General features: G+C 40.2%; 2 protein-coding genes across 2 annotated transcripts in view; one reads left to right on the plus strand and one right to left on the minus strand.

The window, feature by feature from the left end:
• LOC138006872 (uncharacterized) overlaps window positions 1-236 on the plus strand; it is a 61160-nt gene extending 60924 nt beyond the window's left edge. The window contains exon 7 of the mRNA XM_068853483.1: window positions 1-236. This exon is cut by the window's left edge and continues 460 nt beyond it. The gene's annotated coding sequence lies outside the window, so the exon portion shown is untranslated.
• Window positions 237-13642: 13406 nt separating this feature from the next.
• LOC138008792 (transcription factor LBX2-like) lies at window positions 13643-15554 on the minus strand. Its single transcript, XM_068856092.1, has 2 exons — window positions 15087-15554; window positions 13643-14713 (listed from the first exon to the last, which is right to left on the minus strand). Exons 1-2 carry the CDS (start codon window positions 15382-15384, stop codon window positions 14391-14393), a joined length of 621 nt encoding a protein of 206 aa, XP_068712193.1. The 5' UTR covers window positions 15385-15554; the 3' UTR covers window positions 13643-14390.
• Between the last annotated feature and the right edge of the window lie 1946 nt (window positions 15555-17500).

Below are 17500 nucleotides of genomic sequence, written 5' to 3' on the forward strand. Positions count from 1 at the left end.
TTTTGTAACGTAGCTCAGGTGCGCGAAGCGCGCCAGTGGAGCACCATGGGTAAGATTTTTTAAATTTTGGTTATGACGTTAACGTACGCCCGTTCGCCCGCGCGTAGACTGTCGGGGTGGAGGTGGGGAGGCAGGACACCCTCTGGGGGCGGGAGTGTTCGGGCAATATTCCTTGGCGGGAAATCGCGTGGCAGCGTTGCTTTTGGCGGGAAATCATATTGGTGAAGAGCAACGGGTGGTGCTTATTAATACAGGGATATTTTTGCGCGGTTTAAAACTATGCGGAGAAAGTGGAACTTAGGAAGTGCTCTTGGTATCCAAAAAGAAAATAGGCCATATTGATGGTCCACGTACATGGCGTCTCCATTTAAATCTCTGTAAATTTGCGTGAAACGCTTCGATAAATAACTCAGAAATAATGTACCGCACAGACCAGAGAATTGGTGAGGTGGTTAAAAGATTTGTTTCCCACAACTTTCCAAGTTCTTGGCCTTTTTCATTGAACAATTTCGAATATATTTTTTTGTTGCGTGACAGTGTTTGAAATGAAAATATCTGTTTACACCAAACATTTTCATTCCTCCATTCGCGCATAACTACAGTTTCTTGTGCCTTTGACCACAATCCCTTGCGTTTCGAAGAAAAATGTGTTCTCCCGATTAGAGAGCTGCCTCGTTCGTTCGCTTCAGGCTCAGTCACCGCCCGCCACGGCCCGGGGGCCCGGCGGCCCGGCGGCCCGAAGGCCCAGCGGCCCGCGGCCCACGGCCCGGGGCGGCCCGGAGGCCCGGTAGCCCAGTCCTGATTTTCCACAGTTTTTTTGTCCAGCGGTAAATCCACGCGCATGCACAGATCTGCATCGGATTTGGGCGTGCAAAATGGACGACGGTGAGTTTGAATTCGTATTTAATCATTTGAATCCTTGTTTCTGTTTGTTGTTGTAAACAGAAGAAAACAACAAAGAATTACAACGTTTTTCACTTAGCAACATGCAACGAAAGAAAGGATCGAAAAGGATTGAAATGATTATTAAAATGGTAAACGAATTCAAACTCACCGTCTTTCATTTGCGCGCTCAAACCCCATGCAAATCTGTGCATGCGCGTGGATTTACCGCTGGACAACAAAACTGTGTGGGCCACCGGGCCGCCGGGCCGCCGGGCCGCTGGGCCGTGGCGGGCCGCGGGCCGCGGGCCTGCTTTTAGCAAAACCCGTATAAATTGGTTTGGCATAAGATTCAGTCTTGTAATTTTCTCCCAAGTCGTTTCTTCGAGATCAAAGTACGTCATTTAAGAAATAAAAGAACCATTTGCGAAGCTTTCGACCTAACCTTGTCGCAAAAGCGCCCCCGTGCCTACTCCACTCAACTGATGAGACCCTGACTCTCTACAGAAGGCGCATAACGTTGCTCACAGGAACACAAATTCGTCACTGGCATCAATTACTTTACATCAGCTGGACCAAGACCAAGACCAAGTCCCTGACGTCGATGTTCTCAAGATTGTCGGAGCTGACAGTGCGGAGCCATCATAACAGCCTCGGAATTAAGATGGACAGGGCATGTGAGAAGAATGCCTGAGGGCCGACAGCCCATGGCCGCCTTCTATGGTGAACTGCGAGAAGAAAAGAGAAAGCATGGCGGTCAAAAACTCCGCTTCAAAGACGTACTCAAACGCCACATGACAAAGTACCCACTCGGCTCTGAATGTCAACACCGGGGAGGAAGAAGCCCGGCGTCGAATGACGTGGAGAGGAGTAGTAAAGAGTAGGGCTTTCCACAAGTTGCTCGGCAACTTTTTGGCAACTTTTCGTATTTCGAGCAACTTTTTTCTTTTCGAATAACTTTTTGGATTCTGAGCAATTCTTAGTTTTCTACTAATTCCGAGTTATCGGAGCAGCTTTTAGTTGTTAAATTGGCCGTGCTTACATGTTTCACAATGTCTCACTCCCGGTTTCAGTATTCAGACCGTTCATTTCATGCCCCGGCTCCGACGACTCATCAACTTCCAAAAAAAGCACCAAGGAGCAGGATTACCCTTCCAAAACGGGGGAATTGGACTCATTTTTTCAGAAAATGTCAATATTCCCACCCATGCCCGACCCCCCCCCCCCCCCCCCGCCTTTTCCCCCGGGGGCTTAACATTGGAAGGTGCACAACACGGAAAGGTAGAGAGTTCCATCTGAGGAAACTTTGGCCTGATTTAGCATCGTGGTTAGTGAAAAAGCGAACGGCAGGTTGCTGTTTGTCATACAAGCACGAACAAATTCCTCTCTTTTAAGGAGTTGCTCGCTACCTATGGCTGTCTGACAGAAAATAAGCTAAGATCAAACGAATTCTTTGAACACTAGAGAAGAACGCGAACCGCCCATTTCAAACTTTGCTGACGTTTGCTGTAAACGCGAGTTTCTAACTTTTTTCATAAACTGACTGTGCTTTATAGCAGCAAAGAGCCTTTCATCATAATCATCTGACATTCTGGACATTCTTTAAAATTAAACTTTACCTGAAGCCACGTCTAATCTAATCCTCTCACTTGAGAATTTTTAGCTTCTTGGTTCCTGTTTTTATGTATTTGTATTTTCAGTACTGATATCATTCAGTAGAGGAACATTTAAATCTAGTTTCAACATTGTCTCGGTTTGTAAACAGAGACCTTTGACGTCGTTACTAGGAAATCTTAGCAAAACTATCCTGTATTAACAAAACAAAATAGATTAATTTGAAGCTGATAAGATACCTTTTTTTACAGGGATTTTAAGCATAAAAGAAGTCAACTTGAAAGATCAATTTCAGATCGAATTTTTCAGAAAAGACGAGAAGTAGAAGGATCCAGGGGCTCCTTTTTTATTTATTTATTTTTTATTTATCTGCTTTTTATTGTATTTTTATTTTTGCTGGAACAGATACTGCAAAACATAAACAAGGTCAAAATGGCAGCCTAATATTAGATTATATATTCGATTCTTTCAATTCACCCCCCCCCCCCCTCCCCCTAAAATATTCCTAGATCCGCAACTGCTCTGATCTTAAGAATATTCACTGAGATCTTAGGGAAAAAATAGAAATAAACAAAAGAACCTTAATGTCGGGGCCAAAGACAAAGCTCTAACGCGCTTGATACATCCACAGATTAACTTTAATTTGATTTGCGAAGTTCATTAACTTCCGAAACGAACACAAATACGTTACTGCAATGAGCTATGTGAACAGAAATCGCCAAAAGAATTACATTAACGACGAAACATACGAAACGACGAGTGGAAGTAATACTTACAAACGTTGTATGGCTTTTAAAAACGGAACAAACTAAAGCAAGGGACCATAAAACTTCGACAAGACAACGTAGACCCTCCTAAGTACAAAATGAGAATGAATTTTAAGCAAAGTGACGAATTTTATACTAATGAACTAAAGAAAGGCAAAATTATGCAGGGAAAAACTAACAGAATAATGATTACGAAAACAACATAGTCGTGAAAGAAAGTAATTCTAAAAGCAAAGGCGAACAAAATATCATGAAAATGCGGCAGCAACACTTAATTTACACATGATCGTATTTAAAGCTTGATGTTTTGGGGGGTTGTTTAAAGAGAAGCAAGGATTTGGTTTTAAAAAGTGGTGGACTTGCGGTCGGGACCACCGGAAATACAATACAGTGAAGCGACAAATACAGCATAATTACAATGATTTTAAAAATCTTAAAAACCAATTTTGTTGTTTAAAGTAGGAGTTAAACCTGAAATGCCTAGGGCCCCAAATGAAGTCTTATCCCAGAATAACCCAAAATCACGGCGGATAAAAATTTCAGTCCAATAAAAGGCTAATCAGGCAGCTTTTTGTAATTTATTACTTCCGGTCGGAAAACAAATACGAAAAACTCGACAGGTTCTATCAGGATATTAAGGCTCCACGGAGTCTAAAAAGTATCACAAGCATAACTTTTGGGAAGAAGAATAAATAAAGAGCAATTTCAATTAGAATACATCTTACTCCAATACACAGTCTCTTTGTTCACGGCAATATATTCTTTTTTTTATGAAACAAGGTCATCGAGATGTGCTGCATAAAATACCCATGAACCAACGCTCCTTCGACCGCATCCATGGGAGCTGAAATGCTTTGTGTTGTTTGTCATTAACCAGCTAAGCTGTCTGGCTATGACATGGCCAGACGGTTAATCTCTTTTTCTTTTTTTTTTGTTATAAACTTATTTAGAATTCGAAGGATATCGAACTAATTATGTCGCAAAAAGTGTGAAAATCTTATAGATTTTACCATAAGGTAAACAAAGGTCATTCTCTAATCGTTGTTGTTGTAAGACCCGGATTCTACAAAGATTATCTACATGTTCCGTTTACACTCAATGATGGCTTTCCTATAGTGAGGCCCTCCCAGGGGTTCGGGGGAGGGGGGGGGGAATGGGTATTTTGAATTGGGGAACAGGGAAACAATCTCAAAATATCATAGGGAATAAGGGAACAAAAACAATTTCAAACAATTTTAGGGAGGGCCTCTATAGTCCTTGGGTCATATACACCAACGCAACAAGTGGCTTTGAGAAAAATTGCTCCATAACTTTCGATGGTCTAATCCGGAATCGGAATGGATCCCGGGCACATTGGTGGTGGGGAGGGGGGGGGGGGGGGTGAAAAGGCTACAGAAAAAACGAAAAGTGAAAGGCTGATCAAATAGTGAAGGAATGTCTGTTGTAAAATTATCAATATTTCGAAATGCACTGCCCTTCTTCATCAGGGTGTTACAAGTAATGTTCTTTGGCTAATGAAACGGAGGTGATTCGAGGAAGTGAGGTACACAGTGGAACAGGAGAAGCCGGCGCTCAATGAATATTTAGGCGGCACTGCTTAGAATGTCCTGAAAGATGCAGTCAAGGAGAGTTGTTGCTGAAAACGGAGGCAATAAAATTGAGTACCAGAAAAAGGAACCAATTATAAAGAACCGCAGAGAATAATGGCAGTGTCCTAGAGATACTAAGGAGAAAGTGGATGAAGGAAAAGACCTGGGACACCTGGAGCTGGTTGCGAAGGATGCATATGCGAAGAACGAAACTGAGGGCTTGATACTAGTTGCATAGGATCAGAACAAACGCATCGATCGCACGAGTGACGATAGTAAGTGTCGATTGTGCGAGGAGAAATCGCAACCTCGTTCCCAGGGCTTTTCACCGCCCATAGATAGGGAAAAGCCCTGGAAACGAAGTTGGGTAAATCGATTAGCTCATGCAGCACTCTTGCACAGACAGAATAATTATAAAGGCACAATAAGGTTGCAACAACGTTTCACTTTAATCTATGTATAAAGTATAACATCCCCGGAGCAGAAAAATGGTGAGAGCGCAAAGTCGACATGTGATGGGTACAAAGTTTAAAGATCCAAAGGTGCAATGTACAAAAGGATGGCGTCGAGATTCCATGGAAATTCAATATCCAAACTGACAAGCACTTGACATCCAACGCGTATGACATCATCGCGGATGAGAAAGAGCAGGTGTGGTTTGTGGAAGTGGCAACACAAGGGACAGTAGAATTGAGCTGAAAGACGTAGAGTAGATCAATGAATATCAGGATCTGAGAGTGGAGATTGAGGTACTATAGGAGAAAAAGGCCACGTTTGTGCCAACATTGGCCTTGGAGAGCTGGGTGTCTATACCCGGAGAGCGCGAAACTCACCATATGATATTGGGACTCAAAAGGGCCACACCACGACGACTTCAGAAGGCACAATTTCTAGGAACTACATGTCTCGTCTCAAGTGTTTAGGTCCGTAGTCGGAGCTCCAAAATTTCCCAGTCAAGGACATCTGGTCAACTGAGTTTACTGTAGATAACATATTTTAGTATGCGGATTCCAGAACTGATAAGGGTCGTTCAACTCTCCATTTCTACTTGGGCTCGGTACCGTCCATGTCTAGTGAAAATGTTTTTTTTGTCTGCTTCGGAATAATACTTATCATTAGTTTTTTGGGTTTAGAGATTTTAAGGGGATATAATTTTATGCGGTTTGAGTTACGATCCAACCAGCTTGTTTAGGACCTCTGGGCATCCAGGAGTTATATACTGCCTAGCAATAATAACAATTATAATTGCATTCGACATTAGGAGAACGCCATTACTAGTCTTGGGTATCTGCATGCTTTATACTACGTCATATGTGCATGCGCGTCTTGGTTTTCATATGCGCAAATGACTCTCGCACCTGGTGATTGTTTTCACCAGCAAGCTGCGTTTTGGCAAGGGAGATTTGTCAGTAATTTTCACAAATTTCGTTTTTCGACTTCGTCACCTCTTTACTCCAAACCTTCCATTCTTAGCCACATTCCACAAAGCTCACATATTAGTACTCTTCGATAGACGTTCATGGCATCTTGGTTCCAACCAAATAACGCGCGATTACTCCTGAATAATAATAATAATAATAATAATAATAATAACAATAACAATAACAATAACAATAACAATAACAATAACAATAATAATAATAATAATAATAATAATAATAATAATAATAATAAGGGAAAGGGTGAAACTGGTCTTTCCAGGGATGCAGAAAGCGGTGATCTCTTGGACATTGAACATTGCCCGCACCTTTAAGATAAATTCGTAGCTTTCCCTTGCTGATTCATAGTAGCATTTATCTAATTTTAACGTTTCTTAGATAAACAGAGAACTGAAATGGTAGCCATCTTCAAAACCGTGAACTTTCCATAGATTTTTGATGTTTTTACATATATAGTAATTCCCACCTTATATACTATATACACATAAATATATATATTTTTTGAATTTTATTCATTCACTTACTTATTTTTATTATTATTTTAATTATATGAGTAATGGATTGAAGTCATTAGATTTATATAGATATTTAAAAATATAGCAGATGGAAAGTTTTTCTTATTGAGATCATGGGCTACGCGCTGCGTTCCATTCTTACGGGTAACACTGCATCATAATAAAAACAAATGATCTTGCCTGAGTAGTTCCTGGTCTCTCTAGTCCTCAGACGATGTCTCAAGGACATCTAACGGAAGTCACGAGTTAACTTATCGAGTTCACCTAATTCATTGCCGGGATACCGTTGCAGTTTTAGTGTTCAGTCGTTTTAAAAATATCTTGTGCCGTGCCGTGAGGAGCAAGGGGAAAAAAGGCTTCGCGATCGCTATTTCATTAGTTTTATCACTAATCTGGAATTCTTTCGCTGGAAACTGTATGAATTCCGATCTGTCGCCAGGTTTAAGTGATCCTCCTAGGCACACTTAGAGAGAAAGAAACCCTTCAGAAGAAAGCAGAAAACAACATTTCCGGCTGAGAGTTTAAATTTCAAAAGTTAAGTGGGGAATTTCCAAAACCACTCAAGACCTTGCGCTACCGTCGTTAGCTTGCGATCACTCTCAGGTAAAACTGTGATTTCCACGAAATATACCCAGCCTTAACTTCTTCTCATCATCGAAGTGAATTTGGTTATTCCCATGGAACTTACATAATTATGAGCGTAGAGATGTCTTTCTCCTTAAAACATCAAAGCGTTACTGCCCAATGAGTGGAAATTAAAAATTCGTAACTAAATCAAGTCGGTGGACTCGGTGCATTGTACAACTTCATAGCTTCTGCACTTTTGCCAGTCTACCTCGCCGCACGCATGACTAGTGCCAAAAAAAATTTTCGAGAGCATGCTCGCAGGCTGATATTTACGCAGCAGGTGCTACTTTGTAATTTCTTTAGATTTCTCATATTTGTGAAAGTTTTCACAAAGAGTTCGCCATCTTGTCGCTGTCGTGTGAGGGCCATTTTAGACAGCGAGCACATCCATACGGAAATGGAATGGAATCATAATTTATTCCTCGTTCTTTGATGCTTTCATCTCATTCGTTTCATTATTTGCCCCGCTTTCGTGGTCTACGATATGCACTCTTTTGAAAGGCTATAAATTATACAGATACTGACAATTATTTCAATAGCACGCGAAGTATATCAGCTATCTACAGTCAATGATGGTTCGACTTTTGCACGCAAACAGGTATGGTTACTTCCATATATAAATATATGATAATTTAATTCTATAATGCTGTGCTTGCATTTTCTGTTGCCTTGCAGCTGTAGAGGGGTATTGAAATTTAAAAGGCCGACGACACTTATTAATTTCATAAAACTTCGTGTCTGCGCAAGTGAATAGCTGCACCCTCTGTAGACAAGATTTGACCCTGATATCGATGACATGCGAACTCGGATACAAACCACACGACCGCACAGGCGCCAGATGGAATGTTAAGATAACCCATATCAAATGCCTGGGTAATATGATTACGCCTACAACCGGAAGAATTATCTAATTACTGTCAAAACTTCAGCAAAATTAATTAGGTGAGCATACCTCCGAGTGCTAAAACGATCTTTTTGTTACATTTCAAGAGATTAGCAAGGTCGTCTTCAAGCCGTCTGTGAGTGCATTGCGATTTGTTGAACAAGCGTATCGAATAAGACAGAGCAGGGATAGCTCAAATCCAAGTTCCTTTATTATCTCTATTTTTGCACGCAAACTTTGGGTACGAAAAACAACCCCTTTTTAAGATTACCGAAGAACGAAGTTTAACACCAAATTTACTTTCAATGTAACTCTCTAGATCTCTCCAGTCGGTTCATGTGTGTTTTCAGTGTTGGCCATTCGTGAAAACAACTGTCTTAAGTATGAACTGTGCTCTTCGAAGTTTCAGTGTGTTAACCGGGCGGATATGTTTCAGGTTTTAAGAGACATAAAGGTACCCTAAATTGATCTAGGATGAATTTCACCATTCCAAATAACGAATTCGTAAAACACTGTAGTGTCGAGTGGAACTGAAGACCCTTGAACTGTAAACTCCACTATTTTGATGGTTCATGATCAAACATTGAAACGTGGCAGTGATTTTTGATAGGAAATATATCAAACTTATCTTCTGTTTACCGGTCGGCAGAAGAAAACAAGCTTTATGATTGCACCGCAAGCCAATTGCAATCCGTGAAATTTCATGTACGTGTTTAGGAAACTAACAATTAATCTTTTATTTATCCGTTTGTTGGGTGGAGCTTTACTGGTATTGTTCCGGCGGAGATGTTAAAGCTACTTTCAAAACGTCGGACATTATCCTCGATTTTTTTTTTATTAAATAACGAGGGCTTTATAATATATTATTGTAGGGCGATTTATTTACCGTGATCTTCAGCTTTTTGCGTGTGCGGTAACAAACTTCAGAAATATCAATTCCTTATTTTGATGCAGGCCTTTCGTGGTTCTGGTTTCACAACTAACAACTGATATTCATAATGGTGACAGATAAACTGGACAACCACGTCGACGGCTGTGTGGGTCCAAGAGCAGCTAAACTGTCAAAAATTGTACATCGACAGCCTTCCAAGTTACAAAGTGTCTTTTAGTTTGGGTAATTGATGATTTGAGCTGTGGGGCAAGTTTTAATCCATGAAGAAGGAATAAACACAGGTGATAAAGCGATCCCCAAAGATTTAGAATGATTAGGGTCCTGTATCATCAACGTTGTGTTCATTCAGGCTGGCCAAAAAATAGTAAGGTCGTTTTAGTAAGAACTTGTAAGTCTGATTATAGTCAGTTACTTGGTTAGAAAAAGGTGGACGAGTTTCGCAGAGTAATAGAATCGATTTTAATTATACTTTTTTCCGCAGTGCAAGCTTATCCTCTCGGCCAGAGCCTGAGAACCCGTATTGTCTGTGCATTCATCGACTAAGTTCCAAAACGGCAGTTGGCGCCAGAATGCAAGCGGTCGGGTAATGGTACATTACTTTGCGATTTCCTTGTACTGTTTGCATGCCTAGACAATGATACTATACAACTTGTTTGTGAAAATTGTTTTTACGTTCTTGTCCTATCAAAATTTGTGAACAACTTCGAATGTCACGGCTATCTTTGTTTCCTCCAATGATTTCCGTGACATGTGCTACATATTTCAGCAATATTAAATATTGTTAAATGCGTTTGACTTTGTCATTATCCGTTTACTGACAGGCTACAGTTTCACTGAGTTTAGATGCTGAGATCACCGTTTTTTGCAAAGTACGTGGCAGAAGCTATGGCGACGTCAAAACTGATTTATCCAATGTTATGCCTTACCGGTGACGGTAGACAAAGCTAAATATTTGGAAAGAAGTTACGAAGTTTATTTTGATCACGGAATGCTTATTCACAGGCAAAACTATAAAAGACCCTAAAAGAATAACTGAATTAAATAAAACATGCACACACACACACACACACAAACAAATACTGGGGATATTATCGGGCTTTTGTCCATGTTTTAACCGAACTGAAGCGTTTTCCCGCGTTTCGTTGCTTAGGAAACTCCTTGTTGCTTGTAGCTCGTCTCATGGCTGAGACGGTTCATAAATTGGCAGCGTCCAATTTTACTGTCTTGTGGAAAAACCGCAACACAGCTAAAACACAAGGTCCGGTGATAAATCTAAAATCTTGATTTTCACTAGGCTTTCATGATCTGGCTTGTGTTGTTCCTCTGAAGTTTCATCATACGAAAATAAAACTATAACAAATTTGAAGGGAAGAGTAGAGAGTCAGCGGGGAAGTTTCCATTGAATATGTTCCTTAGCCGAGAATCTGTTCGCAGCTTTATATGTTATCTCCGTACCTTATTTTTTCCGAATTTGCATGTGGTTTCAATTGAATGAGGTCGTTGGCTCTCAGCTGTGGCACTTCCATCATGCATGAATGTTTACAATTCTCAAGTTTCGTTCAACACAACATTAGCGGTTGCACGATAAGTCATGTTTCAGACCTTCGAACATGATGCAAGTCCATCCATAGGCAAACCAAAAGAAATTCATCTGCCCTATATGGAGTCATGGAAAACCATCGAATCATGACCAGGCTTTGAAAACCAGAAAAGAAGTAAAGTTTCACCCGAAAAGATATATAGAACCAGTTTCAAACACATATCAGATTTACTAACCCTACTGAAAAATTCGTGGAATATGCTTAGCACAGGGTAAGTATTTTGCATCAAAAAAACACCTCCAATGAATTAGCTAATGATTTAAAAACATTTACCGCAAGAAATGAAAAGAAAAATAGGTGACGAACTCTATTCGCTTATTAAAAGTACTATTTGTCAAAAACACGTCCGACAAATTTCTAAATAAAGTCTGCCACTGCCCACTGTAACTGAGGAGCAATGGATTGGCTGATAGAAAAATAAACAACAAACCTTAAAAACAAAGGACACCACAAACAAATTTGACGTAAAATGACCCGCCTTGAATGTAGTAGAAACCTCGTTTTCCTTCCGTCGCTGTAAACAAACTGAAGCCAGAGAGCCGAAAACAAACTCAATCATTTTAAATAGCATTCCAGTTCGCTACTTTGACGGCAAAAGTTCTTTTGCACTCGCGTAGGTCATGAACCTTTTTTTATGAGATTCACCATCTTGTTAACGGAGGATTAACTTAGTATCTAAATTTCAAAGAAGCGAGCAGATAAAAAAGATATCCCAGCCTTCGGTCAAAATGTCAGTTGATCATATCTCGGACTGGTGAGCCGAGGAATTCTTTCCTAACAGATCTGCATTTATTTGTGAATTACAATTAAGTTTATATCGCTTTATATAGCCCCACCTCACCAAGACGAAGAGCACTCTGAAACCAGGGCTCTGAGACTCCCACGCTTTCACTCCAACGTTAACGTTTGGTGTTCAATTCTTTTAGTAAACGGTTTGTAATTGTTGTGAACATTCGAATACTCTAACACTTTTCTCTTTTCTTTCTCTTGCAATCACGGTTTTTCGTGTTGAAACTTACATTCCAGATTTGAGCTTTGTTAAAATCCCTAAACCTGTCCAAAGTTAATTAAAATTAATGACTTCAATTTTTGTTTTTCTACCGTCATATCTTTAGCTAAATAACCGAATTGATTGTGTTTACAAAAAGAGTGATTGCGTTCCTTGTCTGAAAAACCCCTGTTGAAAATTAAGCACGCAAATACTAGCCAGGCTTTCAGCTCCCCACACGTAAAGCCTTAAAGTTGACATTTGGATATTCCTTTCCCTCCTTAGCAATGAATGTGTTTTGGTTTTTTTGTTTTTTTTTTTTGTTACAACATTCTTAAATTTTAAGAGATTTTTGGTTTATTTTATATTGCAGTCATTCCTGTGTTAAGTGATGATTCCCTTTTGTACGGTTTCCTATGGGTCTCCGAGTCTGCAATTAATGTTGAGATGAATCACAACTTCAGTGGTAACTAATTTCAAACAGGGATTTCCCAGCGTTCTCAAATCACACGGGTGACCCTTTTGGCAAAAGGAAGACCTTACATACATTTTACTTCAGTTTCAATTTGGGTCGATCGTTTCTACTGTTCGCGTCTGTTGAGCTCTTAAACATCTAAAATACGCACTCCATAAATTAAATTTAAGGTCTCTAATTACTTCTCGACCTTCCAGCTCCTATCTAAAACCACTTTAACTCCACAACATTAATCCCAGCTTGTTAGCAAGAAACGCAAACGACACACGATTGTCGACAAATGCAGCTCGCTGATTCCAAGCTCTCTGGTCTCTCTGCTCTCTGGGAGTCTACCCAGAAGACGCTAAATTTCAAAACATCATAAATCACCCAGAAGTGTCGATCCTAAGTATGTAAGCCGCATATCAGGTGTTTCTTAGTCTTGCAGCTGACCTTACTATCCATTTCTGAGATCCTTTGCCGGAATTCCTGTCCATGTGTGAGTCACAATGCAAAGAGTCGGTCAAATTTGACCGCGTCACTGTAGAAATGCGGCGGCGCTTTGCAATCATTATGCGGCACCTGTGCAGAATGTTTAATAATATAGGGATTTGTAACAGTCTAGAGCAAATTGACCGAGGAAATTGTCTCTATAATTCACCGTAGAGGAATCTCCATTTGATGATTGAACTGGTCAGGAGTGAGTGAACTAATTCCTTTCATTTCATAGTCTCTATTTTACCAATTTTTGTTAGCGCCCAGATTTGCATGACATCGAAATAGCTGACCATTTTGACCATAAATCACGAGATTAAATCCTAGACCATTCGTGCTGTCTCTTTGCAAGTTACAACTCTACAAGGCCACCAGCATAGAAGATGTGGTTCTCAACAATGCCCTTCTACATCTTTCCCACGGCTTATGTTTTTCAAGCAATCCATCATTACTGCAGGAGATAAAAGCTTGATTACCAATCTTCAACTCTTTGACGTTAACGAATGGTTTCGCACCTATATTTCCTGAGTTTATAAATCATTTTTGGAAAGGCGGCATTGTTCTCATAGAGTCCTCTTGTGTCCGAGCGTCAGTCTGCGGCACAGAGATAACACAACGAGTATTTTTCACAATGCCCTCTCGCGCAGCCTTATGCTGCAGCACCAAAGTATAGTTTCGGTGGTCGACCCTTAAATCCCACCCCGGCTGACATAGTTAATGAAATTAATCTTGCGTCTCTTTTACAAGAGGGCGTTAGGGAACGAAGAATGATCGACGATAGTGCTTCGAAAACAAAAGAAAATAAAGTTAGCCTTGACAATATATGTCACCTACATGTTAAAGGACTAGAATACGAGTGCTTGTTGAATGAAAAAAAGGGAGCTCACCAATGAGTTATCTAAACGCGTTTTATTCACTCAAGACTGAACTAAATGAAGCTCTGTAATCTTGTATTTACAACGCTATTGAGGCTGGAGAACGAGGTTGTCATTCCGCGGGTGTCATGTTCTTGACTCATAATGTGCGACTTTGCGGATTCAGAACTTAAACGAAAGAAACCCTTAACTCTTTTATTAACAGAACATGTATGTTAATTTAGTGCTATCATAGATTAAACTCGAGAATGTCCGGTTCTTGGTTTTGATCTGTTGAGCCAAAAATAGTTCAAGCTCCCTAAGTTCTGGCCGGATAAGTAGACAGCGAGAATGATTTATGTCTCTTAGCTTCTTTCCTCAGTTTGTGTCATAAACCTCGATAATTTATGATCGCACAACTATGTAGCTTAGCAAGCATTTAACCCAAAGTCAAATTATGTTGGCTAAAGGGATTTGTTTGCCAAACTGAACCCCCGAATCAGTTAAGCAAATGAAGATACCGCTACACAAACTGAGTGATAGTTTGTCGGAACTATTATAGTTTCTACCACGTTTAACTATATGAGGATTAAAGACGTTAAATAACCACGTTACCGTGAATGCTCCGAAAACGTAAGGATAAGTGCTTGTCGAAATAACGATCACAACGCGAATTCACACCATCATCGCAATATTTCACGTCGAGTGTCTGGATTAAGCGTAAGTAGAATGCAACGATCGATGTTTGAGGGGTTCGTCAAATTGTAACATCCCAAAATCTCTACATTGGTTAAATTTCTAACCGCTTGCACAATTTGTTGATCTGCTTGTTGTCCATAATCTTTGCAGCCTGAACGTCGCTCTTCATTTCTTCAAGATCGCGTCGAAATTTCGCTCTTCTGTTTTGAAACCATGTGATGACCTGGGCCCCTGAAATTCCCAGTGAATGTGCAATCTCGTCTCTGTCTGATGGCGAAAGATACTTCTGGTACACAAATCGTCTCTCCAACTCAAATATTTGTTGATTTGTGAAACACGTTCTCGCTTTGCGTCTTTTCCTGGCGTTCAGCCTTGCTTGGAAAGCAACAAGTTTATGTTGAAGGGTTCTGGAAGCTGAAAAATTATTTTAAAGCAAAGTCACTTGGTACAGCGCAGAAGTATTGTGAAGTTGTTTTCTGAGCGTTTACCATACATGCAGAGAAAAGAAAACAAAAAAGGCGAGAAGGCAAAATCCTTCCTTATATAGCTATGCAAATCGTGAATAAACAATCAGACAGAATAAGACTAAAACTGCTTTTCGATTGCTTTAACGGGGTCAACACTATTTAAACTAGCTTACTAGAGAAGCGGATTCTATAGAGACAACGAAAAGGGTTTCAAGGAGTGTTTACACGCGGGTCAGTGAATGAAAGCTTTCAAGAGCTAATACAGACCACTTCCCGCTAAGAGTTTCCTGAGCTCTGCCTCTGATCTGAAAAATACTTACCTAATTCGTGGTTTTCAGATGTATTTTCTAGATCCTCTGGCAGATTATGGCTAGTAAAGTCCTCCAGATGGGAGAGAGGCGAAGGCAGTGATGGCCGGTTTTCTGTTGGAGACAAACTTGGTCTTTTTCTTAGTACCGGCACTTCTCTTTTCGGATGTGGAGAGTTCAGAATGGCTTCAATGGAAAAAGGTAAGGCTTTGTTCCTTGTTTTCCCGTCATTTTGTTGAAAAAGGTTTCTTCCATTTAGGTGTAAGCCTTGTGGATCAGACGAACAGTTTCCAGCACTTTGCTTCTCCATGAGAAATTCTCAAGGAAACGGGAGAAATGTGTTGTTTTTCAACCGTGTGTCACGTAGAGCGGAGATCAACTAATGGAAATCACGACGGTCGGCGGAGCTTTTTATTAGAACTTCACCGACCAATGACTTCAACTACCTAGGAGTTTTCACCTAGCCTGTATACGCGTGAATTAAATTATACAGCTTGTGCGAAATTGATGACTTATTAATTTAAGTATTTACCTAGCATACTGGCCAATCACCGTTCAGGCGCCGTTTGCGTAATTCTATTTGCCTGACAGGCCGTCAAAGTTAGAAACCCAAGATTAATTGAATTAAGCTGTCAACGCTATCAAAGTAACCTTGTTAGGACAATGAAAACATTTTAGGAGCTGCCAAATCACATTTGTGAATGAACCGATCAGAGCAATTATCTCACAAAGCACGAGTTTTAGAGTCAACAGCTTGGAGGCTATGAGTTTACACCGTTGTCTTCCTTTTGGGAAATCGCAAAATGATATACATGCGTTTGAAAGAGGATTGAGTTACATTTGTGGGAAAAGCCATTATATCGTTATCATCCTGCCAAAGCTAAATTATCGCTCGCATCTCCTAATTAATTTCGCCCTTTGTCTAGGTAGACGGGTTTATCCTTTAGGGACACGCACATTTATGGCGATCATCTATCTAATCTTGCAACGCCGAGAATTTCTGGCATTCGTCCGCCATGGCAATCGGGAAGAGACGACCCTTACTGAACCCGTACAACGCTTGACAATTTAAAAACGGCGAGAAAAATCAAAGCCATTAACTCTTTTTGCTCCGTTTGCTTGCTTCCTTGTTTATTCTTTGCGAAATGCCTTAAAGGTTAGCGCGTTTTAAAACGATTTTCCGCGTCCATTTGGTAATTGGTTACCGTGTGATTCATCAAAACAAGCCTTTGAAGATGTTGACAGTTCCTTTGAAACATTATTTTTCTTTTTCTGGGCGTTTTTGTTTCTTTGTCTCGGCGGAAAAAGGACCGTTATATCAGCTGCAACTGGAAGACAAGGCTTTAACAACTGTTCAAATGGTGCCCACAACACCTTTTAATTCCATTAACTGTGCTTAATGGTTCATCTTAGCATTCCACGGCCTGAGGCCGTTTTAAATTCTAATTCTCCATTCATTATTGTTCTCTCGCTAATTTTAAAACATTAAAATCTTGAGAAAATAATATAACTTGAAACATTAATTATGTAGGGTATAGTGTAGTAACTAAGATCCCACGGTTTCGCGGATTTGTGTAAACTGGTTTGTGTATTTGCTCCCAGCTAACACTTCTGTTACCGGTGGTTGAGTCGACTATTAGGGATTGCCACTTGAATCAAACAGCTTTTATACCCATTTAACTTTTCAGTCTTAGAAAAATTAACCTTAAAGAAGAAAACGAATAAAGAAGCCAATTCTGTAGTTCGCTTTTCGCTATGAAACGAGGACCAAGTATAGTTCGCTTTTTTGTTCGTATTGTAAATCAGATCGCTGAGGCGATTGCACAAAAAAAAAACGCTAAATCTTTAGAGTTGGCATGTTAAATCATACGCCATTAACGGGGGTTAATTAAGGCTTAATTAGCCAAGGTAAAATACTATAGCAGTTTAACAAATAAATGCGTATTTTAAGATGGCTGCATCCGTTTACTCAGTCAGGTTACCAAATGGGTTTTGCATCGGGAAAGGCTGCTTTGATCACGCTTCAGCTGTTCATATTATTGGTTCGGCTTCAACAAGTCATGTCAAAAATGACTCGTTGTGAAAAAAAACTCGGCAACCTGCACGAGACAGGTGTGTCGACGCTTAGAAAGGCTGTCAAGTTATTCCCGCGGAAAGAGACTTTCTGTCATTTAAAATTCACAGTTGCCATGTTAAAACAAACAAACAAAAAAAAGCATTAACCAACAAGGTGAGTCGGACCTGTTGAACGTGAAAGAAAGTTGATCAATCCGATTTCAATAAGGTTTGAATGCGAAAGGGGACAAGAAATGGCAAAGCAGTCGCTTTTAGTATGTCGCACAATTTGAAAAACGGAAGCGCCTTTTTTAGCACGAAATGTCTTTCCCGAGTTGTCTTTTTCGGAACCGATCGATTATCCATAACAT

The sequence above is a fragment of the Montipora foliosa genome, chromosome 6 (assembly GCF_036669935.1).
Source record: "Montipora foliosa isolate CH-2021 chromosome 6, ASM3666993v2, whole genome shotgun sequence".
In the NCBI taxonomy this organism is placed as follows: Eukaryota; Metazoa; Cnidaria; class Anthozoa; order Scleractinia; family Acroporidae; genus Montipora; species Montipora foliosa.